A 26,882-nucleotide genomic window follows, 5' to 3' on the forward strand; every position below is an offset into this window, starting at 1 on the left:
AAATCCAGTAGTAGGGTTGGGGGGAGAGACACTAGACATCAGGGAAAATTAAATGGTACTTAGCTCACTTAAAAAGTTAATAAAACAACTGCTCTGCAGCACAAATAGCATATGGGTGAGTGGTACACTAGACACCATGGAGACTCTTAGTATTACCATGCAGTCATTAGACAAGCTAATGTGACAACAGTTTTGCAGCATGAAAGGCACCAGACACCAGGAGTATTCTTAAAATATTACCCTACAGTCACTTAGGCTAATAGGACATTAGTTTTGCAGCACAAAAGATGTATGGGTTGGGGGATGACAAGACACCTGGGATACTCTTTATATATTACTGTAAGTCACTTAAAAAAGTTAAAAGAACAAGACAGGAAAAAAGGTTTCAAACCCTGTACCTTTGATACAGGGAACACTTAACAAAGCATAGCTTTAGTCCTCTGCATTATCACTAAACACCAGGGAGATTGTTTAAATATTACCCTAAGTCAGTTTTAAAAAAGTAAGATAAAGGGGGAAAAGGCTGAAAACCCTATATCCTTGGTACAGAATCAAACTCCTTACCTAAGCAGAGCCTGACTCCTGCACACCAGATGAGGAGATCATAAAGCACTAGTGTTGCATCTTCATGTATTTTCTAAACAACAAAAAGTATGAAAAAACTCTAATGTCTCACATAACTGACTGACTCTAACAATCCATGGGTTATGAGGGACAGGGCAGGTAGAAGAGGCACATTCAGGAGTGTTCCATAAAATTAGGGGTAACTGAGAGGGATGGCAGAGGGTCCGTGTAGAGGATGCTGACATACCTCTAAACGGCAGTACTGAAGACCTCTGGACAAAGCCAAGAGGAACACTAGATAATACCAGTGAGTTATTTTAACTATTACAATGACTAACATAAGTTAATACAAGAACAGCATCACAATTCATTTTCTGAACACTAAGGAGAATAAAACTCTATTGCGTATATGTGTGTGTGTTTGTGTGTGTGTGTGTGTGTGTGTGTGTGTGTGTGTGTGTGTGTGTGTGTGTGTGTGTGTGTGTGTGTGTGTGTGTGTGTGCTTGTGTTTTAAAGTTTGTAGGTATGCGCATGGGCCTCCAGAGATGATTACCACAGGAAAGTACTGATTATCACATGGGAGTAATGCCATGCGATTCAGAGACATGCAAATTTGCCAGTAATCAGGTCTTTCCTCATTGTGGCTCATGTGTCTCTGACTGACATTTTCCATGATCTGTGAAGCAGCCACTTTTGGCCACAGGTCTTAGCTCCCATGATGGAATTCTTTGTGAATCCCAAGAAATGTTCCTTTAGGCGAGCTTCGAAGGTCTGTCCTAGTGCTTGCTTAAAAAAGCTAGATCTCAGTCTAACCTTCAAGCTAGTTGTCACTATGTAAGAATCTCTAGTGGGGGGAGATGGTAATTTAATTGTAAAGGTTTAAGCAGGCAATTTCATGCTGGTGTATTCTAACACTTTCAAGTATTTTCTATAAACAATATTATTTTACTACAAAACAGATAAAGGTAGCTTGAATAGTAAAATAAATATTAATCACATTTTACTTTTCTGTCAAACCTATGTCCTCCCTCTGGGTTCCCTCTAAAACTTCATCTTGTAGATGTGTCCTTAAAACATCCCTTCTAAACTCTCTACTAATCATATGCATCAATTTGCCTAGAAAAGCTTCTCTGGTTTTAAATAGAAGGCTCTTTTAAACTCCTCTATGGATAAGGTTGTTATTAAATGAAAGGCAATGACTATTTGATACCATTAGCAATGTGTTCACACTCATAGGCTTCCTGAAGAGTTTAGTATATATGTCCCTTCCAGCTTTAACATAATTGGCACATTTAAACATACCATCGCATTTCGAGAACAAATACCTGTAAATACTTTACTTAAATTGTTTGAATTTAAATGTTGAATAAAATCCTAAAACAGACATAAATGTGCTTGGAAAAAAACCCCCCAGAAAGTTGTCAATACAACATGAAAAATAAATAATATATTTCCATAAAAACACTCAAATATTCTCAGCTATATGGGGAAAATGATATCCCATTGCAGTTCCCTGTTTTGTAAATACAACTTCCCAAAAAAGGAAAAAAAAACTGTGATTAACACAAAATTAAGATTTTTTTCAACAGAATTTTGAAGGTAACAGTCTATAGCTGGCTTTCCATTTATACATGAAATGCTACTATTGAGAGATTGAACATCAACTGAAACCAAATGATCCAACAGGAACAAAGTTAATAAAATTCTTCCACATGACTCAGTGGCTTAAAAATAATTACTCTATTTGTAAAGGTAACTGCTTTCGCGTTCTGGTCCGAACGTTTCCTCAGACATTAATGTCTGAGGAAGCGTTCGGACCAGATGGCAAAAGTGCTTACTTTTACCAATAGAGCAATTATTTTTAAGCCGCTGAGTCATGTGGAGGAATTTTATTAACTTTGTTCCTGTTGGATCATACACTTGCTTCTCTGACTCAAGGCCCAGTTGGTGTGATTTGCTGTTTTGAAACCAAATGATAGTCATCCTGCCAAAAGAATGCCTCCAACTTGTATAGGAAATTACTATAATCTTTGGTATAACTAAGGGTATGCATAGCATATGAGTTATTTAATTAATTATTTATTTATATTTGTTTGCTGGGGTACTGCACTGATCTCAATGGACCATTCGCAGGCACAGACCAGGTGAATAAGATCTCATAAGAACTTAACAAAACATATTTACAGATACAAGGGTGTGGGAATCGTTCATATTCTTATCATAGCCAATGGCAGACTGGATTTCATCTGAATACCTGAGACCCTCTTCTTCCATATCAGAATGCTAGGAAGGTTCTGGAGTAGGATTTTATATGGGAGAACCCCAGAGGTAGAAGGAGGAGGTTTGGGTGTCAAGATCAAAGAGTCTGTCTGCAGAGTTGCCAGATATTTTTCTGTAAAACATTTATAACTGAAGAGAACTGTGGCTGGAGCTACAGACACCTACTCTATGTTGGAAGGGAAGGAGCTGGATCTGATATCCCTGTAAATGTATGAGGATTGGTATCTACAGGGAGATGCACCAAGGATCCTACAGAGACACCATCAACAAAAACAGAGGTACTAAGAGGTTCAGTACTTGGTACAGAAGCCCTACATCTGAAGGAAAAAAAAAACAAGGGTATTTTGCACCATAGGCAGCTAACTGGTAAGGAGTGCCCATCTCTAGTGTACCTCACTCACTTATTTTGCTTCAGATCCTTCTTGTGATTTTATTTCCTTTGCAGATCTTTTCATGGAAATGGAACTACCTGCAACCAATTTCCCAAGGTTAGGTATATAACCACTGTAGTGATTCCTTTGCTCGATGCTTTGAAGTTGTTTTTTTTTTTTTTTTTTTTTTTAGCATTCTGATTGCAACCTTTATTATACATATACTTGCAGACAAAACAAATACTTGTTTTTTATACTCACCTGTGGTTGGCTGGATGGTGGTTTTGCAGAGGTTGGTTTCAGGGGCGGCAGTAGTACTGGAGCTGGAGTCACCTTTCCTATCTGTAACAAGAAGAATACAGTTCAGTTTTCACAGGTATTATTATTCTTATGTATCTCAGATTATATTACTTTTTTTATCTATCATTCATTAGTATAGAGCTACTCTTCTGATATCCCCAACTTGGACATTTCTGAAATTTCTCTAGCTCTTACCTTTGGGGGTACTTGTACCTCTTGTCCATTTATGTCACAGTAATATACTTAAGCCACATTAAGCGGCCATGCTTAGTTATTGTACGCCACCGTTCATTTCTTCTGTTTGGATCTTCATCCAATGCTATTCCTTTGCAAAATGCTCACACTTGATGCCATGCCATTTTGAGCACTTGGGGTCCACTCATCTACTTTGACCTTCTCAATGAATTCCTGAACCTTCCACTACTTAACCATCTTAAAACAAATACTAATGACCCACCACTATCCCCTCACCCAATACCCCACTTTTCTACTTCAGATATATTAAAAGCAAGAAAACAGAAACTTCTTGAACAAATTCCTTTCAAATCATTTGTAGATTCCAACAAGTTACATACTTATTTTGTGAAGTACTGCAAAGACCAGTTCCTCTTCAGCATGTTTACAACCTCTGAAATTTGCCAACATGCAGTGCCCAGTATTTGTACAGCTGCTATAGTAAAATGTCTTCCCAAGCAGCCAAATTGTGCCTCATACTTTGATTTCTCCCCAGTGTCAGTATCACCAATATGAAGCAAAATACCAGAAAAGCTAATTTCTATCAAACATTCAGAATGCCTCCACCATCACAGTCGCGTATGAAAAGAAATGTGCAGCCTGAGGCCTTCATTAGTGCCCAGAAGAGGTTGTCTCTGGATGTATCTTTGAGTAATCTCAAGTCAGTGTCAAACATAATAGAAGGGAAGAAATCAGGAAGAAAAATAGTAACCAAAGTCTTCACTCATGCACTTTGCCCCAAAAATCATCTCATGCTCCATATGACCCATGAGCTCGCTCTTGAAGGGAGTGATATCAAGCACATGACCATGTGAGATGAAATGAAGGAGATAGAAGAGATGCATCCCTGGCAATCACCTTATGTAATGGGTATCGGGTTCATATTATAACACCGAATGCTGAAAACAGCGAACGGTGTTACATCGACACATATTCAGCGGATGCTGAAAATGTCGAAACCACAGAACAGCGATTTGTTTCCTATGGAAAGACATCGCTGTTTCAACCCCCCCCCAAAAAAAAACATTAAACACTTCCAAACACATACACACATACCCTAACCCTAATTATACCCCCCAAAAAAACAGTAAACAACTAAATACACATATGCACGTAACCCAACCATACATCTAACAAAAAAAAAAAAACATATGCACTTACCTTAACCCGCACCCTAACCCTAAGGTCAGTAACTCTCACACATTTACATAAACAGTTCCAGACACAAACACACTTACCTTAACCCTAATCCTACCCCCCCAAACAAAAGTAAACAGCTAAAAACACACACACACGTAACTCAACCATACATATAATGCAAAATAAAAAAACAGTAAATACTTATATACATATGCACTTACCTTAACCTGCACCCTAACCCTAAGGTCAGTAACTGTTGCACAATCACGTCGGGAGCTGTACCAGACAAGGGACCACACTACACTCCAGAACAGGCAAAGCAACAAAGCGGTCAAGTGACTTCTTTCCCAGGGAAAGAATTCACTGAACAGCCGCTTCGCTGTTTTGCCTGTTCGCCCTACATGTGTTGACAAAAACGCATTAGCCAAAATGTGTTTTCATCATTCTAATATGAACCCATGGGTATCTTGGTCACAACTATCTTTTTCCTGTTCAAAACCCTGAGCTGAAAAATGCCAGACAATCTCAAGATGAATAATCCCTTGAGTTCCTCAGAAAAAGAATGGCCATTTAACTTAAGATTGCCCAGAACCCCTGGTATCCCCCTCAAACTGAGAAAGTCTAGCTAAAGTACAGAAAACTTCCATTGGGTTTCCCAATCTAAGAAAGCCCTTGGGGACAGCCTAGACACTCTGAATGAGTGAGTGAGTGTTATTTAGCATCTAGTGGATTCCATCTTTGTTGGTTTAGAACTACATCCTCATGCAGCACAGTTTGTTATCTGTTTTGTGTTCCAAGAAAGATGACAATAACCAAGAGCAAGCTCTGCTGTACACAGCCCAGCTGTTGAGGCCCTGTCACCCTATAGTCAAAACATGTCTGCCACTGGCTCAGTGCATCACATGCTGGGTAAGTGCAGACCAGGACTCCTAGTGCTTTCATTCAGAAAGTGCCTCATTCTCTGTCACTTCCCTCAGAGAGCAGGATTCTGAGGATCTTGAGGTCCTTGTATCAAACAAAGATAAGGATAAAGAGACCTCTTCTCCTGTAGTTCCCTTCTGATAACTCCTCCTTTTGGGACATATTCATCTCATGAAGTCCATAATGGAATGGTCTGTCACTCCTCAGCCTTTTTCCAAAATTTATGAGGAAGAAAAATGAGGAGCCCAGGGTCATCCCATCTATGAAAGCTGTCCTCTAAGATGCCAGTTATGTACCCTGGAATCACCTGGACTCAGTTCCTTCTGCTTCCATGAAGGTGGAGGCCTTCCACAACCTCCAGTAGAATGGAATAACATAAAATAATATCCTTCCTAAGTATCATCAGACAAATTCCTGAGATGGGCTGAATAAGGATATGTTGGGACATTTTCATGTTTCCCCCTACCCATGATGGACAGGGGTGCTAAACCATGGGTGAATTTGTAGTTACCCATCCATTCATCCAAATTACATTTAAGAAAGTAAGAGAAGTACTTTGCTTTATGTGGAGTAGAAGACGATTCCATAGATGTGGCATTCTGTGTGACACATACATATCACTCACCATGTTCTATTTATTTTGCAAAAGAAATATTATTTTTTTTTAATATTTCTGTTTATTTTTTAAAGTTTGAGATTCTTCCCAACAGTTACATACTGCAGAGGTCTTATGATGCCAGAAATTAAAGATATGCACTCATTATATCAGCTGATTGGTGGTTATCCACGGTGGTGCAGCTGTAGCATTGTTGCCTCACAGCAAGAGGTTCTCCCGTTCGATTCTCAGCTGAAGTGCAAGGAGTGCCTTCTGTGTGGAGAATGCATGTTCTCCCCGCGGTTTGGTGGGCATTTGAAAGACATGTGTAAATGGGCGTGCCTTCGTTGAAGGTTGGACATCGAGCTGGCACCTCGGCATTCGTGAAAATCTACTGCCAATCATTAGCGGACCGGAGTTCCACTGTGGCGACCCCTAACTGGGAAAAGCCGAAAGACAACAATATATCAGCTGACAGGTGATGAGGACATCTGCATTACTTGAGTTTCCCCTCACATCTTTTCTTATATGCCTGGACAGCCTTTCTGCCCAAGCACCTGAAGATGAAGTTCCTGAAATGTACACAAGTATAACTTCTACATTCCTGCATTTTTGTGTCTTCCAGGTAGTACTCATTCAGGAAATAGTGGTCAAACTGGTGAATGCCCTCCTAGGAATGTGATGTAATTAACTGCAGAAGTAAAAGATGACCATGTCTCTCAAGCTTTGCTCTCAAGATGATTTTCTTGGCATCCACATCTCGAACACATAAAAATATGATTAGTATTGGAGACCCAATCACAATCCTCTAATAGCATACCTGCTGAATAAGTTATACGAATCAATTCTGCAGTTTTGGCATGTGCTTTGTTCATCACTGTACATTCTAGCTATACTCTGAATATGGGTATGATTTACTGAGTGTTAACATCTATCTGTATGCCCACTTAGGCAGCCCATACAGAAATGATGAAGTCTGAAATCCCATCTCTTGCATCTATGTTCACCACCTGTATCTGAAAAAGAATTCTAAACTCATTCCATTTCTAGAATAAACTAGTCATGCTATCAATAGGCATTAATGTGAAATGGTGGTGGTGCTGAGGTAGCGTTATCGCCTCACAGTAAGATGTTGTCCTGTTCAATTCTCAGCTAGAGCATCTTCTGTGTGGTGACATGCGTGAATGGGTGTACCTTCGTTGAAGGTTGTGCGTCAGGGCCGGCAACTCAGCACGTAAAAATCTACTGCCAATCATTAGCGGACCGGAGTTCTGCTGTGGCGACCCCTAACTGGGAAAAGCCGAAAGACACAACAATGTGTAGAAAATAATCATGTAATTTTATATGCTTTATATGTTTTAGTCAACTTGAAAGAATAATGTGGGTTGTTTAACAAATTTGCTTTTGAAATCTGGCCCTCTCTCTGCATTGTGAGGTATTTTAATACACAGTTTTGGCTAGATGAAGGAAGAAAGTAACTACTGATGTTAGAAACTGATCTTGTGCAAGTAGAAAATAAAATCAGTGCTTATAGAAAGGGGGATTGCAAACAGTGACTGATTATTTTTAGTTAATGTACATATTGGTAGATAGCAGGTAATAGAGGTACCATTTTCATATCATAGTGTTATACAGGTTAGTTACTGGCAATATTCAATACATGGGTCTTAACAGAAAGAAAAGTTGTAGTGCATGCAAAACTAGCATATAAACAATTCAGACTGGCTGTATAAAAGGTTATGGAATAATCAATTAGACGGAGGAATCATATCATTTTTGTACTGAATGGTGGCTTAAATTAAAAGTAAAGATGAGACTAGAGCATAGTGTACAGGTGAAGAATAAGAATACTGACTATTATAAATAAAGCTTTTGATTTTTTTAAGATGCAGGTGTATTAATCAGTTATTAGGAGGTTATGGATTTGAGAGATGGTTTCAGGGTTTATTAAAAAAGAATGTGAAAATAATTGGGTAACTTTAAAGATGGATGATGGAATAGGAAAAAGAATTAAGATGGAAAAAAGTAAAGACGAAACTGTCCTTGATATCTTTGTTATTTGGATTTGTTATGAATGTACCAAAATAAAGCATAGGTACACCCACTATTAATGGAAAAAATAAATAAATACACTGAATATCAAACTACCAGTAATCATCCACAAGAAAATGTTTATTGAAACTTAATTAACCACTTTCTTTCTCTACTTTAGACTTTTTCAGAAGAAATGAGAAAGCTTGGAACTTGGTTAAAAACTTTATATGATCCACTAGCCTATTTATCATCACTATATATGTCAAAAAGCAGTCTGAATTTGAAACAAAGGTTTGAAGACAGCAGCGATTCTAAGACTAGGAAGTCACTGTGACTATTTGGTATGTTTAAATGTGGGCTCATACAGACAAGGGCATTACATTCATGAAGGGCCCAACACCACACTTGCTGATTACCATGAGTTTATTGCTTGTTTGAGGCACTTCAGTTGCTTAAAATCCAACATTGTCTATGTTAATTGCATCACTTGTGATGCTACTTTTTACACTGGAAAAACTGAACAACATTTGCAGCAGCAAATATACAAGCACATTTATTGTATTAAACACAAAGACAATTACAATGCTCTTATCAAGCATTCTAAGGCTTGAGCGAATTAAAAAAATCATCTTCAAAAAGATGTGAATGAATGTGAGAGGTGGTCACCGGAAAACCTACTTAGATAATTGATTTTTAACAGACACAATGTAGAAAAGCACATGGTTTCAATAAAGTTATCTCAATGCACAGTGTTTTGAAATTAAAAACAGCTAAGTCATGAGTTAGTTTTATTATTTATTTTTACCATGTATTTCTGCATGTTCGGTCATGTGATTGTATTGCATCACTGATTCCATCATTTTCATGAGCCAGAGTTTTCCTATAAATTTGACATGTTCACTACTTCTCATTTCAGTCAAAAGTACCTATGATTAGTGCAAGCTTTTACAGTATGAATATGTAGCCTTCAGATGTCAGCCATTTTTAAATTTGAGATGGAGGCTCCTTCTTCTGGGAAGGCATCTGCCTGGCTACTTGGATATCCAATGGACCCTGCACAGCCCCAATCACATATTAAGGCAGAGCAGATGTCTTGCTAAAGTAATTTTACTAATTGTTCAGCCAAAACCAACAAAAGACTGATGTCTGTCATGGATTCAAGGAAACACGTCTCACTCACTTCAACACATGGGTGGCAGATGTATAGAAAAAGATCTCACTGTCTACCTTCAAAGGGAGTACGACCAGTGGAGATGAAGTTGTAGCAGGGCATATCACCAAAGCAGACAAGGTAGAACCTTAACACTGGGCACCCATATGCCTGAGAGGGGGTGTTGATGGGGTCACTACAGCTTTTTGCTGTCTGCTTTCTGTTTCCTTGACTGTTATATCTTTTTGGGGTTTTTTTCAGCTGAAATTTTGTGCTTATGATCACATGTGGGTTCTGCCAAGAGAGAAGGAGGCAGACATCACCTTGCACTTCACCAAAAATGTCTTTATTAATGAAGTCCTTTAGGATCTGAGGTCAGTAAACAAGCATCTTCTTGTGGCAGGTAGCAAAGTACTCACAGGTGGACTGTCTTTTGCAGACACAGTAACTAATACATTTTTTCCAAGGGACGTTATGCACCTCCAAAAAACACAAGTCCACACAACAATCCAGCTTTTGTTATATAACCATTTTTATATTAGTCTGGTTTATATTAATCTACTTCAGTTTCAACTGGAGTCCAAAGGTTCCCATACTGACCACTTGTCATTCTCTGTACACTAATAAAAATAATTAATACAACCCGTACATTACTAGGAGGGAACTGTGGAATGCTGTATTAATGGCTGATCACTTCTTACTGCTAAAGAAGACTGAAAGTGAGCAAGCTGCATGCTTTTTACATGTGTGCAGTGAAATGAGATCCATCTCTGCTGTAGGTTGTCCAGTTTTGTAAGTCACACTAGAATGGTGCAAATCTGTCAGTGAATAATTCCCATGGATAAGGCCAGTGTTTGTTATGATGATCATTAAAAATAAAAATATCTTACTTGTTTAACTTTCAATTCTGGTAAAGGCTTTGTAGGAGGATGTGGTATGACCTGTGAAGACAACAAATGCATTAACTTTTAATAAATCTGGCATTCAGTTAATTATCTCTGAATTCTGATGAGTAATATACATTGATTACATAAGATAAGCTTGTTATGTTATCTCTCCAAAAATATATTGTACATAGACCACTGAAGACAGAAGAGAAAATAATCTGAAGAAATTCACAGATTTGAAAGAACATACCAGGGCACATCAGTGTTGTACAGTGTCACTGAGATATCTACCAAAAACTGTACATACCTTGCAGCATTTTGGTTAAGCATAGTCCAACAGAATATTTTACAAACTGCAACCTCTAAGAAGGTTATGAATGCAAATCCTGAAGCCTTAGTAGGAATCCTAGAGGTTAGAAGCAACAATAAACATATTTGAATTTGATAAGAAGTTGCCTCTGCCACAGATTTCCGTGCCCAGGCTGTTTATATACTCCCAACCATAACATGAATTAGTGAAAATAAAGAAATATATTAATTTAGTCCAGTGATGAAGGGTTTACTGCAGACTGCTCAGTCAGGGACAGCTGACCAAACAGAACTCTTGGCCATTTATTTTATAATTTATCCCAATCTTTGGTAGTCTCAGAGTTAGTTATAATAGGGAGTGGGGATGGAAGAGGTTCTGTAGAAGAATATGAATTGCATGAATTTTATGTAAGGTGTCTATGATCTCCTTCTAGCTAATCACACCAAGAATTCAGTGTGCTTCACTTTCATTTTGTTCTTAACTTTGGCTTTTTCTTTTAATTGGAAAATTTCAATATCTGTTAAGCAGACCCACAAATTCTTTTCAGTTAATGATCTAGGCCAAAAGACATACCTGCCAATTGTCCAGATTTTCACAGAATGCCCAGATTTTCTGCTTATTTTTGTCTGTTCCTTATAAAACTTATGGTTTTCTGACAAATCATTGATGATTGAAGTCATTAAATAATGACCTACAGTTGAGCGTCAGAGTTCATATCCTTTAGAAAAATGCATAGGTTCATAGGTTCATACTAGGCTATCTGCCCTAGGGCATTTATAAGCCTAGCCAGAATGTGTTTGGCTTTCGCCACCCATTTTAAATTTATTTTGCTATGCCCTTTTTCGAGGTTGGTATACTGTGCCTCTGTCTAACAGTGACACAGAAGAGAGTCAATGAGGGACTCTGCCTAACCTGGACTGGGATTTTATTCCAGAGTGAAGGGAGCCTCTGGATTATGAATCTGTCCCTCCAGCATGTCCTATTTATTTCAGTGCTGAGGTTCAAGTCTCTCGAGCGCGTAGCTCGATGGGATTTGGATTTTCTGAGGTGCAGCATGTCCATTAATTCCGGGTTGGACATGGCTTTATACGTCAGGCACAGATCGCCTCTGAACAGGTGGTATGCCACTGAGTAGAGCTGGAGTTTCTTTAACCGGGCAGCATATGGCATCTGTTTGAGCCCTTTGATCCTCTTGGTGAGGTACTTTTGGGGTCTTTCCAGTTGCTGCAGGTGTCTGGTAAGGTACATCCCAAAAGGGGCATTGTACTCAATTATGGGCCTGATGAGGGATGAGTAAAGAGGCACGATGACGTCCCTGATCTAGATGTGAATCCCTTCATGATTAGGTGGGCTATATAAAATGTTTTTCTAACCACTTTGGCCACGTGGTTGTCAAATGAGAGATTGCTATCAACTTGGGTCCACAGGTCCCTAATTACTTCTTCTGTACTTAATGGATTACCACCTATGTGGTAATTTGTGGGCACTTTGTTTTTGCCAAAGGGATGACTATACACTTTTGGCATTTAGCTTGAGGCCATGGCTCTGGCACCAGTTGTCTGTTTCTATGAGGCCCTTTTGGAGGATGCTTGTGTTGGCTGGAGAGTCGATTATGGCCCAGTTTGCAGTCATCTGCGAACTTGGTCAGCCACAGTCCTTCCGTGTTGGCCTGTACCTCCATGAAATATATACCGAAAAGAGAGGTCCCAGGACTGAGCCTTGTGGGACACCACTTGTAACTGGTTTGGAGTCTGACATGGCTCCAGCAATTCTAACCATGTGGGTTCTGTCCTTGAGCCAGTTTGCAATCCATCTAGTGACATAGGGGTTTATATTTAAGCTGGTGAGCTTATCTATAATGCCCGAGTGGGGTATTGTATCGAAGGCTTTTGCGAGGTCCAGGTAGGCTGTGTGGACCACCTTCCCTCGTCAATGGCCTTGGTGACTTTTCAAAGAAATCAACCAGGTTTAAGAGGCAGGATCTGCCCTTAACAAAGCCGAACTGAGTAGGATCCAGTGTTTGTAGGTCCCCAATATCTTTATTTATGAGGTCCATGATGATCCTTTCCATAGCTTTGCAGACCAAGCTAGTCAGGCTTATGGGGCGATAGTTTCCAGGATCCGTTGAGGCACCACCTTTATGGAGAGGGACCACTGTTGCTGTCGCCACTCTTTGGGCACATATCCTGTAGTAAGGCTGAGATTGAACAGTAGTTTTATGTTTGGGTTTAGCTCTTCTTGGAGTTCATGTAGGACGCAGCCCTGGACACCATCTGGTCCCATTGATGCTGTGTTTTTTGCTTTGGAGAGGCGGCTCTTACCTGAGCATCTGAGATGTCAGGGGCAGCACTCTGCTGGGATAGATATTTGCCCTTTTGGTGGGAGAAGTTTGCTGAACCTGTCAGCTAGGATGTTGGCAATGTCTGTGGGTTCGTGTATTTTTGTCATTTTGGACTAATTCTGAGCATATCTGGGAATTACCACCCAGGTTCCTAACATAACTAAAGAAAGCCTTGTGATTATCCTTAGTGTCCTGTGCAATTTTTCTCTCGAAGCTGGCCTTAGACAATTTTATGTGTGCCAGTAGTTTTTGCTAATACTGATCAGTCATGCCTTCCCTTTTTGGATTTTGCTCTATCATTTAGTAGCTTCCTCCTTCTATTGTATAGTTTGTTTATGGCTGGGGTCCACCAGACAAGGCGCCTGCTTTTGGAGGATTGGGTCTTGGTTTTATTTGGGATCGCATGATCCATGCATTCCTGAAGGTGTTCATAGAATGCATTTATAAAGGATTCTGTGGTCTGGGCCGTATTTTCCACAGGCCCGGGGGCTTTGAAGGATTCCACCTCAGTTTTGAGGAGTGTGAAATTTGCTTTAGAGAAGTTTTTCACTGTGGTTTTCTGGGCAGGGGTGGGGTCGGGATGTGAATATCCAGTGATATTAGTTTATGGTCTGATCTTACCAGTGAGGGATACACTTCTGGTCTGGAGCATAGAGTCCCCATGTTGGTGATGATCAGGTCCAGTATGTTTTCCCCTCTTGTGGGAGTGGTAACAAGTTGTTCCATAGCATTTGAGTTTATAAATTCTAGGAACCTTTGGGCTAGGGTGTTGGAGCTAGAGTAATGCTCCCAGTCTATGTTTGGGTAGTTGAAGTCGCCCAATATAATGGTGTTTGGAGAGACCTTCATATTTTCCAGTGTTCTCAGGAAGGCCGAGTGGGGTTCCTGGGTTTGGGAGGGTGGCCTGTAGCAGGCTATAAACTGGAAGGCAGTTTTACCCACTGTTAGTTGCACATGGATAGTCTCTGATGCTTTGTGCTTTGCCACCAACCTGGAGGTGTGGGTATCTTTGATGAATATCGATACTCCCCCTCCTTTTGTGGTTCAGTCCAAGTTTTGGGGCCGAAAAGCATGGTATGAGGTATAACCTGGTAGTGTGTTACACAAATACCGTTATTCTGACAACTTTCAAGTTTATAATAGCAATATTTAAAATCTGTCCCTATTTTTGGGCCTTTGTCCCCCAATTATTTTAGGCTTTGCCCAGATTTCTTGCATTAAGAAGTTGAGAAGTACGCTAAAAGGGTATGAGTAAGTGTGTGTGTGTGTGTGTGTGTGTGTGTGTGTGTGTGTGTGTGTGTATGTGTGTGTGTGTGTGTGTGTGTGTGTGTGTGTGTGTGTGTGTGTGTGTGTGTGTGTGTGTGTGTGTGAACAACTCCTCATTTAGTTTACCTATGTTCAAAGTGTCATAATTAGCGAACTATGACTGTGGTTTTCTTTGCCATTGCAGCAGTAATTTTACTGTAGTGATGATTATGTAACAATGGAGTTACCTTATACAAGTAAGAGACATAAGTCCCCAGACCAGACAGTATAAGGGAGTTGGATTTCCATCATAAAAAAGTTGTAATGAGTAAGTATGCCAGTGTTATGTTCTGGGGCATGTATGCTATTACAAGTTAGAGAATGGGAAAACTGTAGATCTGCATTCTGATTGGAGAATGAACGTTCTCCAGCATGGTATTTACAAGTTATGCCCGCTGAAAAAACTGATGCTTTGTGCTTTGCCACCAACCTGGAGGTGTGGGTATCTTTGATGAATATCGATACTCCCCCTCCTTTTGTGGTTCAGTCCAAGTTTTGGGGCCGAAAAGCATGGTATGAGGTATAACCTGGTAGTGTGTTACACAAATACCGTTATTCTGACAACTTTCAAGTTTATAATAGCAATATTTAAAATCTGTCCCTATTTTTGGGCCTTTGTCCCCCCATTATTTTAGGCTTTGCCCAGATTTCTTGCATTAAGAAGTTGAGAAGTACGCTAAAAGGGTATGAGTAAGTGTGTGTGTGTGTGTGTGTGTGTGTGTGTGTGTGTGTGTGTGTGTGTGTGTGTGTATGTGTGTGTGTGTGTGTGTGTGTGTGTGTGTGTGTGTGTGTGTGTGTGTGTGTGTGTGTGTGTGTGTGTGTGTGTGTGTGTGAACAACTCCTCATTTAGTTTACCTATGTTCAAAGTGTCATAATTAGCTTAACTATGACTGTGGTTTTCTTTGCCATTGCAGCAGTAATTTTACTGTAGTGATGATTATGTAACAATGGAGTTACCTTATACAAGTAAGAGACATAAGTCCCCAGACCAGACAGTATAAGGGAGTTGGATTTCCATCATAAAAAAGTTGTAATGAGTAAGTATGCCAGTGTTATGTTCTGGGGCATGTATGCTATTACAAGTTAGAGAATGGGCAAACTGTAGATCTGCATTCTGATTGGAGAATGAACGTTCTCCAGCATGGTATTTACAAGTTATGCCCGCTGAAAAAAGAGTCTGCCACTTCACGGGAGCATATCAAACTACCGTGGAGCTCAGACTGCAAAAAAACTAACAGCCGCCATTACTTTATACTTGCTAAGCAGTGCTTTTGTTGTTTAGCAAATGTAAAAATAATAAATAGAAAAAAGTGTATGTGTTTGCCTATGTATGTGTATGTGTGTTTATGCTTCTTGTCTGTGTGTATGAGTGAATGCATGTATGAAAGCAGAAGAGACTGTGTGTGAGAGATCGAGAGAGTGACAGCGATCTTGTGTGAGTGAATGTGTGTATGAAAGCAGAGACTGTGTGTGTGAAAGATCGAGAGAGAGTGAGAGTGATCCTGTGTGAGTGAATAGGTGTATGAAAACAGAGGAGACTGTGTGAGATCAAGATAGAGCAGTCTTGTGTGCATAGCTCTCAACTCTCCAAATATTCACAGAATGTCCAGATTTTTGCCTTATATTTTTTGTCTGTTCCTCATAAAATTTGTGGTTTTCTGAAGTTTTATGGCAAATCAGTGAGGAGTGAAATCACTAAATAATGACAGGCATTTGAGTTTCAGGCTTTATATCTTTCAGAAAATGCATTATAATGAAAGACCTTTTATTCTAGCAACTTTCTAAGTTTATAAGAGCAATATTTAAAAATTGTCCCTATTTTTGGGGCTTTGTCCCCCCCATTATTTTTGGGTTTGTCCAGATTTTTTGTGCTAAGAGGCTGAGAGCTATGCTTGTGTGAGTGAATGGGAGTATGAAACCAGAGGAGGCTGTGTGTGTGTATAGGTATGTGTGTGTGAAAGCAGAAGAGACTGTCTATGAGTGTGAGAGGGAAGGGGCTCTGTAAAACTGTTGTGTTTTACTTGTTTATCTTTAAGTACTATATTATTATATTATTTATATATATTTTTATGTAAAATGCTTCCTCCAACACCATTAACATATACTACAGAAAGTTTGAAACATTAGGTGGAAAAACTATTTTACATCAAAAATATATTACAAAAATACAGTAATTAAAAAAAAGTAAGTAAAACACGACAATTATAAAGACAGCACATTCTCTAAGAGCAAAAATGCCCTTTCAGAGGTTGTAGAGCCCCTCGGCCTGCAGTGTTGGGCCTCATAACACCCCTGGGCGAGCGTTAATTACACATTAATGCCCACCCTTTCAGGCGTTATGCCTTCTCTATAGAATCTGCACGTCATGCCTGTGCCTGTGTGGGGTTTTATTGTTTTAAACAGTTTCATCCCACATCTCAAAGACATTCCATGAGATGAATCAGACTGACTCTCATTTTGCCTCAGATTTTTGCCTTGTCCCTGATAATTTTTTTGATTTTCTGTTAAATCAGTGAGGATTACAGTTAGTGAACAATGCCATAAATTAAGAGTTTTGTACTTCTTATTGTTCAGAAAATGCATGATGATGCAAAAGTTTTGGGCCTTTGTCTCTGTCATTAGTTTAGCTTTGTCCAGAATTCTTGAGCAAAGAAGTTGAGAGGCATGTCCATAGGACAGATTGTGTGTGTGTGTGTGTGTGTGTGTGTGTGTGTGTGTGTGTGTGTGTGTGTGTGTGTGTGTGTGTGTGTGTGTGTGTGTGTGTGTGTGTGTGTGTCTGTGTGCATCTGTCTGTGAGACTGTGTGTATCTGGTGTGTATATGTTGTAACGGCCTGCCTCTCTTCTCTGCACAAAGCAAACATCAGAAAATGAATGAACGGATGAATGATCCTAAAAGACTGGTATGTAAATATATAAATCCATTAAGTACAAGTAAGTTAATGGAGAGGATTAAGGTTTTGAGCAGTTTTGAGCTGCTTCCTGTAGCCAAGGGTAAAGGGTTTGATTCCTTCTACCACCATTTTTTGACTGTGTGACTCTGAACAAGTCACTTAATGAGACATCAGTCCCGCATTGTCCCCTATGTGCCAGTGCAATTACCTGGTTAAAAACATGTACAAAAAAAGCAGCATGGGATGGTAAGGATGCAATAAATGTTTAAGTGATTTGTTAAAACATGCAAATGGAGGTTGTAGGGATGAAACCCAGATCTTCTATATGTAGTTCAGTGTTCCCTATTGTGGGGTTCTCTGTCATATTAGTGACCTCTGAAGTAATGATGATGCAACAACTTTGCAAAATCTTGGCAAATAAGATACATTGGAAAGAATATGCCTCCATAATTGTGTAAATGTGAAAATGTACTTCAGACTTTGGTTAGTTACATGTGGAAAGTCTTGCAGTGACAAAGAAATGCATTTTTCTTTATCACTGATACAGAGTTTCTTATTCTGCATTGTTATCAGGCAGCAGTTACATTATTCATCAAAGATCCAATTAACTGACATCAAGGACCTTCCTGGGATCAAGCTGGGATCCTGCAGCTTGATTAATGAGGTGGAGGGAGTCAGTACTTGATCAAAGGCTTTTCCTTGAGTGAATTTGTTTTTTGCTGAGTCATGTTTCTGACATTTTATACCACAAATGCATCATAGACTGCTCCTACACATACCAGTACCTGCAGAATTTCTGATGGGAATTTCTAGATGTGTGTAATAATAAGGATGAATTTTGCCACATATAGTCACCCAAACAGAATGCTGTTCTCATGATTTAGGTTACCTAAGGCACACAAGGAAAATGCCATGTTCTACATATTCTGGGAGAGTAACATAAAAGCTATACACTCTAAGAACACTTATGGTGGTGAAGAGATTATATAAAAAATGGAATAAAAGTGTATGATTATGGTTTTGCCATTTTATTAAGACAATTGAATAGCTTTTTCTTTTGATGTGAGGGCACCAAAATTATCTCATGGCAAACATGTTTAGTCTCTACTGAAGAATTTAATGTATCCTTGTATTACAGTCTCAGCAGCAGATGCTGAAACTCCCACTTAGTTGAAGTCTGTTTCGTAAAGAGAGACAATCAAGCTGCTGTCTCTTCAGCTGATTGATCACGCTATATATTGAAAATATAAAATTCTGTCTAAAGATCAAATATATTGAAATAATGAGAATCTACTAAAAGCTGCTGGGAATCAACAATAAACCTGCCCTTTTGTTCAGACGGACAGTTTCTGTAATACTGGCAGCCAAGGTGTGACTGGAGGCCTGGGTCCCAGATGCCCAGCTGAAGGTGGAAGAGTGTCATGACATCAGCTCTCTTCGACAGGCAAGGTTGCAGATTCTGTTGTTGCAAGCATGTTACTAGCGGAGACTAAATGCTAGGTCTGTGTGTGTGTGTGTGAGAGATCGAGGCTGATGATCTGGCAGACACAGGTCTTGAGGGAATGTACAATGTCACACAAAAAAAATAGAGCATGTTAGAGCACATGCATGTTACAGAATTCTTCTGCCAAATCACCAGTTTCAGGGCATAATGGAAAAAGAATCTCCCTCCCCCATGCTAATAACATAACCAATCACAATCAAGGCCGCCAGATTTTAGAGCTTATTCTGCTCCTCCGTGACGTGCCTTGTGCTTACTCTAGCCTTTAGGAAGACATCACTGTTCTGTGTTACAGGTGAGCAATATGAATGACAGTGGCAAAATGAATGGGCTTCACTAAGGCACCAGAGCAGGCAAAGGTTTAAGTGATAAAAACGTATATATACACACACACACATATATATATATATATATATATATATATATATATATATATATATATATAAAATCAAACAATATATTATTACCTGGATGTGTACTGGCTCACATTCAGTAGAGACAGGTTTGCCAGGGGGGACAGGAGGTGGCATATTTGGCCTTAAAGCCTGTAAGTAAAAAAAAAATAAATAAATAAAAATAAAAGCTTGTCGGATTACTGCTGTAGTAAAACAATGGTGAACAAATACATTTAATTATTAAGCAAGCAGATGCACTCCCTGCCAACAGTACAAAAAATGACAATAATAGCTCTGGAAGACTCATTTAATAACCTTTTCTTTCCTGATTTAGACCTCAGTTATGCAACATCAAGTTCTAGAGAACAAGGTTGTGTCTTTCCAATGAGATGTAATCAAGTCATAGTCTAATTATAAAGACTCAATCAAAGAAAAAGAATGTGAAAAAGCAAAAATATCCAAAATCCACTAGGGTGTTTTGGTGAATCAGAGGTGTAAAACTGAACAGAGGGCATATAGTACTGGGCATTATGGAAGGGTCATTACTGGAATAAATGCTGCCAGACAGCAAACGTTCAGGAACCTTTAAGGAAGATATCATGGCATGATGGCCAGGTTGCTGGGTTTGCACATAGCGTGATTTGATCACCACAGCTCACCAGCTGTGATCAGTTGCCAACATCACTACGCATCAGAATGATGTATTACGATCATCCACCTCTTTTTTTCAAACTGCAAACTTACAGCTTTTATTACAATATTGTATAAAATGCTCCATGCCAGACAATGCTCACATTAAAAAAGAAAAGACGTTTTTAAGATTAGTCGTACCCAAGTTTTATCAGTAACAGGCAACGTGTGACATACTTACTACAACAAACTTTTGTGTGTCAAGTCACTAAACATAAAGTAAAAACATAACAACTTCACTTGATGAAGAAATGTACCAAGAATGCAAAAGTATCATGACTGGTGCCGAGCAATGTATGTTTACAGTAATAAAAATAAATAACAAGGATACTAAAGCCTCTATATTGTTCTCTTTAAAATGTTAAAATAGGAATATTACACAATCGCTTCAGAATGTGAATAATTATGGAGGTTACGCAAAGTTGAAAAGAGGGGGATCCCTCTGCATGCATTTATTTGTGAGTTATGTACTGTTAAAGAGTGTGTGTGTGTGCGTGTGTGTGTGCGTGTGTGCGTGCGTGCGTGCGTGCGTGTGTGTGTGTGTGTGTGTGTTTTATATAGCTAAAAACAGCAACACATTAGGCAGTAATTCTGACAATTCCTCATACTCTACTCTTTTCGGTTTTATACTTTACAGTTTTACAGGATATGGTATGATCCCCCTGCAGACCTGATTACAATAAAGTGAGAATCAGAAAATGAATGGAAATAATTTTGCTAATGACACAACTTGTATCAACAAGGTAGTAATGAAGAGATTGGCTTATGGAGCAAAATATAGTGCACTCAGGTGTAGTCCTGGTGATCTGGGTTTGAAAGTGAATCTGAAACACCAATACAATCATCTTTAAGGGGGGAGGAAAGATGAAACAACCTGTAGCCTGTTCTCATTTCTCTTGGAATTGAAAATGGGTTTCCTTGCTCTATCACTGACCCCTTGGGACTTGGGGTGCTTAGTTAAGAAGGTCCCCTAAATAAAAGAAGAAAAAAAGCTCATAGCATATACAGGTGCATTAGAAGGGAACAAATACAGGGACATAATCATTTTGTTATGGCATCATTGCACATATGGCAGGGGAGGGCTTCAAGACAGAAAGCCTACACGGCCCCAGTGATGGCATCTGCTAGGACCTCCATATCAAGGCACTGTTATGCCTGCATTGCTTAGGGTTTGCAAAGGTGATGGATGCTTTACAAACGTCCAATAATGAATGTGAAGGTCTGAAAATCTGAAGTGAGAGGCACCATGAGTAGGTGGACTGCCCACAAAATATATATAAAAATGATAACTACTCAAAAGCACAATAAAAATAATTACATTACAGCGCTCTCGATGAAAAAAGTTGTTTTATGTACCTCCTATTGTACATGTGCTAAAATGGCATATATTCCAGATAACTGCCTTAGTTTTACAATACTGTTTACACAGCAATATTGTTCAGCTGGACAAATGCCATTGCTGCAGCAAGCACAATCGCAGCAGGATTATTCAGGCAAAAAATAGTGCCATCGTGGGTACGATACACGTTATTAGATATATATGATCATAATATGATTAACACCCTAATGATGAGTTTACCACTCATTCATTTTAGTTCCTAACTTATGTGCAGTTCTAGTCTTTTTTCCATCAACTCATTTTCATCCACTCGAGGACTGCAGTGCCTAGAGCAGTTCCTGTCAAGCACTGATTACAAGGCAGGAACTAGACCCTGACTGAATTACCAGTCCAAATGCATACACACATGCACACACACACTCACAGACACACATATGTACACATACACACACACATTATATATATATATATATATATATATATATATATATATATATATATATATATTTATACACATACACAGTCAAACTATCAGCATGCATTCATACTGTTGGAGAAAACCTGAAACCCTGACAAACAACTTGGAAACTGTATGCAAACTCAAAGAAAAAAAAAAGCATTCAGATGACAAACTAGAGATAAGAACTGCTACAAAAAAAAATACCTCAGCCGTTCTTTTTTCATGGGTAGTAGCTGACTGCTTGACCACAGGTTTCATAGGAGGCTGTAAAGTTGAGAAAATGTGACATTAAAATGACTTTGGACATCAGGACACGTTATAATAAAATATATGCTTATTAGAGTAGATTTTAACTTTTTCTAGAATTATTCTCCATTGTTGGTTGTGCTGCTTCACACTTTTCCATAAAAGAGACATATGCATACTATAGGGGTTAGGGTTTAAATACTAACCCACTGCTCAATTAAAGTACATATGCATACTATAGGGGTTAGGATTTAAATACTAACCCACTGCTCAATTAAAGTAAATATGTATATTATAGGGGGGTAGAATTTAAACACAAACCCAGTGCTTAGTTGAAGTCCATATATATACTATAGGGGGTAGCATTTAAACACTAAACCAGTGCTTTTTCATCAATATGTATGTATATTTTTAAGGTGTGACTTATCCTTTAATAGTACATCATCTGACAGACGAAAAGTGCATCCAAAAGATCTAGAACAATGTACAAGCAAGAAACTGGAATTTGAAACTATCATGGCCTATATATATATATATATATATATATATATATATATATATATATATATATATATCTGTATCAAATACTATCATGACATAAACTCTATTAAATATTTCTAGAAGGCCTGTTTCAGTGTTAATGCCCTTTTTTACCATGCAGATTAATCCAGTGATTGAATGTAATTGTATTATTATGGATATTTGACGGTTAAGCTCAGCTAGTAAATTATATTTCAGAGTTCTATGAAATCGTAAAATTAACATCTGCATCTACATAATTCTGATCCCTTCCCTCCAGTTTCATGCCTCTATACTGTGACTGCAGATGTTTCTAAGCTATTCAGCTATGCACACTGCTGTTGCTACTGCCGCTGTCTTAGAATGTGTATCTCCTGTTAAAACTATTGAATTATAATATAATATAACTACTATATTATATTAAGCTATTATATTTTATTGTATTATATTACATTTATATTATATTAGAGACCCTCCAGCCACATAAAACAAATTTCATCCCTGTCCATTTTCAAGTGCAACCTAGATCTACAGATGGGAAACAGAAAATTTACCACAAGACTGCCCCCTGTACTACTAATTGACAGATGCAGCTCCTAAATGCTTTATCCCATGCATGGGTCCCCTCAAATTATCTATCGTACGATACCTATAAGTAGGGTTACCATAATTCCTTGTATGTAAAAGAGGACGAAAAAATATGAGTCTCTTAGGTTGAAGAGCAAAAAAAAAAAAGTCCGTGTTTGAGGGTTTGAGGATTTTTGATTGGCCCGCATGCCGGTATACGAGCGACCCTCTTCTGTTCAATGCAGAACATCAAGCTCCGCATTGAACAGAGCTCCGTTTTTTTGATTGGCTTGTATACCGGTATATGAGCCACTCAAAAAAAAAACCAAAGTGGAGAAAAAACTCTGAAATAGGGATGTCTGCTTTTTGAAAATACTGCGATTTGTCCGGGTTTTAAAACCCGGACAAATCGCAGAATTTTCAAAAACCACCCGGACAGGAGTCCAAAAAAAGGACGCGTCCGGGGAAACCCGGACGTATGGTAACCTTACCTATGAGCAAAAAGGCCAGGTTATTTTGAGCACAAAAAGGGAAATTGGCAAGGCTTAAAAAGGCCTACAAGGGCAGCTAGCCTAGTACTTACCTTGAACCTCTGAACCATTATTTAATGCATTTGGGTTTCTATTACAAGAAATTTGTCTTTACTCTTATAAAAAGTTTAAAAGCTAGAAAAGCTAAAAAGGCAGGAATGAGGACATGACGATATATCCAAATGACAGTAAACAAGGACAAGAACATCTTTCCTTCTACCTGTCCTATAACTTAAAGATGTTTTAAGGGTTAGATATGTTTGATTTAAAAAGCTATTATAAATCTACTGGCTTTCAATACCCTACTTTCTAATATGTGCATCCAATGCAAATCAGTGATCTGGAAGGAGCTTTCTGAAAATATTAACATATACTGCTACTAGAATGGACCGATGCATTGCTCAGAGGACATCCATACTGTGGAAAATGCTACTAACTTTGAGAGGTAGGTACATTACATTTGCTTGGTTACAGAAGGAAATCATGAGTTATCTAGGCTGTCTTGGAGGTGCATTTAATGTTTGACCTCTCCTCCACCTCTCTCTTCACTCTCTCCCTTTTCTCTACCTGAATCATGACTCATGAACACTTCTGTGGATTCTGTCAACACCACATGTTCTGCTGGCCCACTCCATGGGTCCACAGCAATCTCAGTGAATGAGAAGGTCCTTGTCTTCTCCTCGGAGCTGTAGCTGCTCATCCAACCCCTCAACCAATCATCTTTCCAAAGCCAGAGGCACGCCCCCTCAGCAATTGAAGGCCGTAAAAATTGCAAGAACTACATTTTTCAATCATGCCTCCCTAACAAATTGCACCTAAGGCAGCTGCCCTCTGCCTCACCACTACTATGCTTCTATGCCTCCACCACATCCTTCCTGTGAAGGGTGACCACTTAACATCTCCCTGATGTGATACTGTGCATGTATACCAGGCCTTCTCTCTTTTTTGCTACTCTAGTCTCTGACAACTTTATTTTCTCTTCCATTTCCCAACACTCTTCCTGTGTGGTTTCTCTGAACTTCTTCCAGAAGCCTGAAGTCCTTCTACTTGTATGGTCTCCAGAGATGGATGCAGTACTTAAGATGCAACTTGACCAGAGACCAGTACAGTAGAGCAACTGTTTCTATGCTTCTGGGGTTTATGCCCATGAGAATACAATCTCTGAAACTCTGTCCACTGCTGCCACAACCCTTCAATGTATCTCACAATGACAGGATCACCAGGCACAATCACCTTCAAGACCCTTTTCCAGATCTCATATCATTACTTTTACTTCTCGCAAGAGGGATACTGTGATCCATATTCATTAGTTTTCATTTGCCTACACTGTGATCCATCTGTCACCTCTCTACCCACTTGTTGCATTACCAAGTTCTTCCTTAGACTCCTCCCCTATCATTCACCAGTGCACTTACCTTTGTGTCAGCACCAAAGAGAAGGATCCTCTTCCTTATTTCCTCAGATATATAAAAATGAAATATTGTGCAATGCTCTATCCAGGGCCTACCTCTGCAGTGCTTTACTAGCAACTGTGTTTATTCCCAATATTGTCTCTGTCATCACAATCCCCTGTGTCTTCCTATCCACCCTATCCTACAATACAGTTCTTCACTCTCAGTTCTGCCATTAGCAGTTGCAGTTTTTCCAACAGCCACCTGGGAAGGACTGAGTCAAAGGCCTTGATAAATTCCATGGAGGCTTCACCTACTGGCACTCCTTTGTCAAATGTTCCTGTAATTCAATAATAAAATTAACTGACAGTTCCTTCTGGACATTAAATAATAATACTCCATGATTTTTCCTGAAATTGCTGTTAAGCTACCAGGCCTATATTTCCCATATTTTTCTGCTTTCACTTTGCATAAAGGTACTAGAGTTGTAGCCTTCTAGCCATCATGCTCTTCTGTACTGGTTGGTAGTCTGTTGTTGATGTCCATCAGAGGATTCTACATAATGCTGGCAAGATTCTGGATAATCCTGGAAGACATCTGATCCTTTTGCATTATATTTTATTATGACAGCCAACAAAGTCATAGCTAGGGTGGGGTGAAGGAGGTGGTTTCCCCAAATGCAGCTGTTAGGGGCATGATCAGGTTTGTAGAAGAGGTATTGATTGGTCCCTGCATGTTTGTGTTTGGATCACTTTTATAGAGCAGCTGGGAATAAGGACACTATCTGTAATAATTTAAGTAGCTCCAAATGAGAAGATATACCAGCCACCATTCCTGCATGCATAGAACACTGGATGAGAATGATCACCAGCAGGGGGTTGCTCAGCATGGCAAATGATCGAGCACAGCTCTGATAGCCAGTAACCTTTTCACCTCCTTCATCTATTCTGTTGTCAATCCACTGCTTTTCCCTCTTTACCCTAATCCCCTCCCGGCATGGCATTCACTACTACCGTTTTTGTGAAGAGTGAGGTTAAGTATTATTTGAAGTATGCATTCTGTCCTCCTTCCTTGTCTTTCTGATCTATCTCCCATCCTTTCTCAGCCTGACCACATCTGTCCCTCTCTTTATATTGTTTCCTGTATGTATAAAATGTGGTCTTCTTTCTGGCTTTCTGGCCCCTTCTTCTAACTTGCCTTTTAACTTGCCCCTTAGTTGTCAGCATTTCCGTTGCCATTCTTCTTCTTTCCTCCTATTATTGCACCCCCTCCATTTCCCCACCCTACCATACGTATAAACCATCATTTGCTCTAATTTCTAAGTGTTTGTGAGTAGCCTTTACTGAATAAGTTCTACACAAATGTCCAAACGATGTGAATGCTCTCTAAGTTCTGTAGCTCATCCAAATGGAAATTCATTCATTGTGATTACCCACGTAATCCTTCTCAAGGTTGAGGTGATACAGAGATTCTCCCTGCATTTTAACTTGATACTGCGGTGGTGGTGCTGCGGTAGCATTGTCGCCTCACAGTAAGACATTGTCCTGTTCAATTCTCAGCTAGAGCGTCTTCTGTGTGGAGACATGCGTGAATGGGCGTACCTTCATTGAAGGTTGTGCATCAGGGCTGGCAACTCGGCATGTAAAAAATCTACTGCCAATCATTAGCAGACCGGAGTTCTGCTGTGGCAACCCCTAACTGTGAAAAGCTGAAAGACACAACAACAACAACAAGACAATTAAACATGCTTGAGAGTTCATGTGGACACACTATGCTGAATATTTATGTAGACATACAGTAACAACTTTAACAACAAAAAGATGAAGAACATGTAAATCATACATTTTAGATAATAACATCTACTTAATTGAAGTAAAAGGGAATCTTGAAAATAATATAATGGAAAATTAAAATGTGGGA

The 26,882-nt window shown here is 39.2% G+C and overlaps 1 protein-coding gene across 2 annotated transcripts in view; it reads right to left on the reverse strand.

The window, feature by feature from the left end:
• LOC122789351 (disintegrin and metalloproteinase domain-containing protein 8-like) overlaps positions 1-26,882 on the reverse strand; it is a 688,349-nt gene that overhangs the window by 9,406 nt on the left and 652,061 nt on the right. Inside the window, exons 21-24 of one of the 2 annotated variants that reach the window (XM_044056731.1) lie at positions 21,914-21,973; positions 19,293-19,370; positions 10,480-10,530; positions 3,477-3,557 (exon numbers count right to left, since the gene is read on the reverse strand). In XM_044056731.1, the coding sequence (XP_043912666.1) occupies positions 3,477-3,557; positions 10,480-10,530; positions 19,293-19,370; positions 21,914-21,973 (270 nt within the window). The remainder of the gene's footprint in view (positions 1-3,476; positions 3,558-10,479; positions 10,531-19,292; positions 19,371-21,913; positions 21,974-26,882) is intronic. The other variant, XM_044056732.1, reaches the window with a different exon arrangement.

The sequence above is a fragment of the Protopterus annectens genome, chromosome 14.part0 (genome assembly GCF_019279795.1).
Source record: "Protopterus annectens isolate FY-2018-M chromosome 14.part0, PAN1.0, whole genome shotgun sequence".
Taxonomy (NCBI): domain Eukaryota; kingdom Metazoa; phylum Chordata; order Ceratodontiformes; family Protopteridae; genus Protopterus; species Protopterus annectens.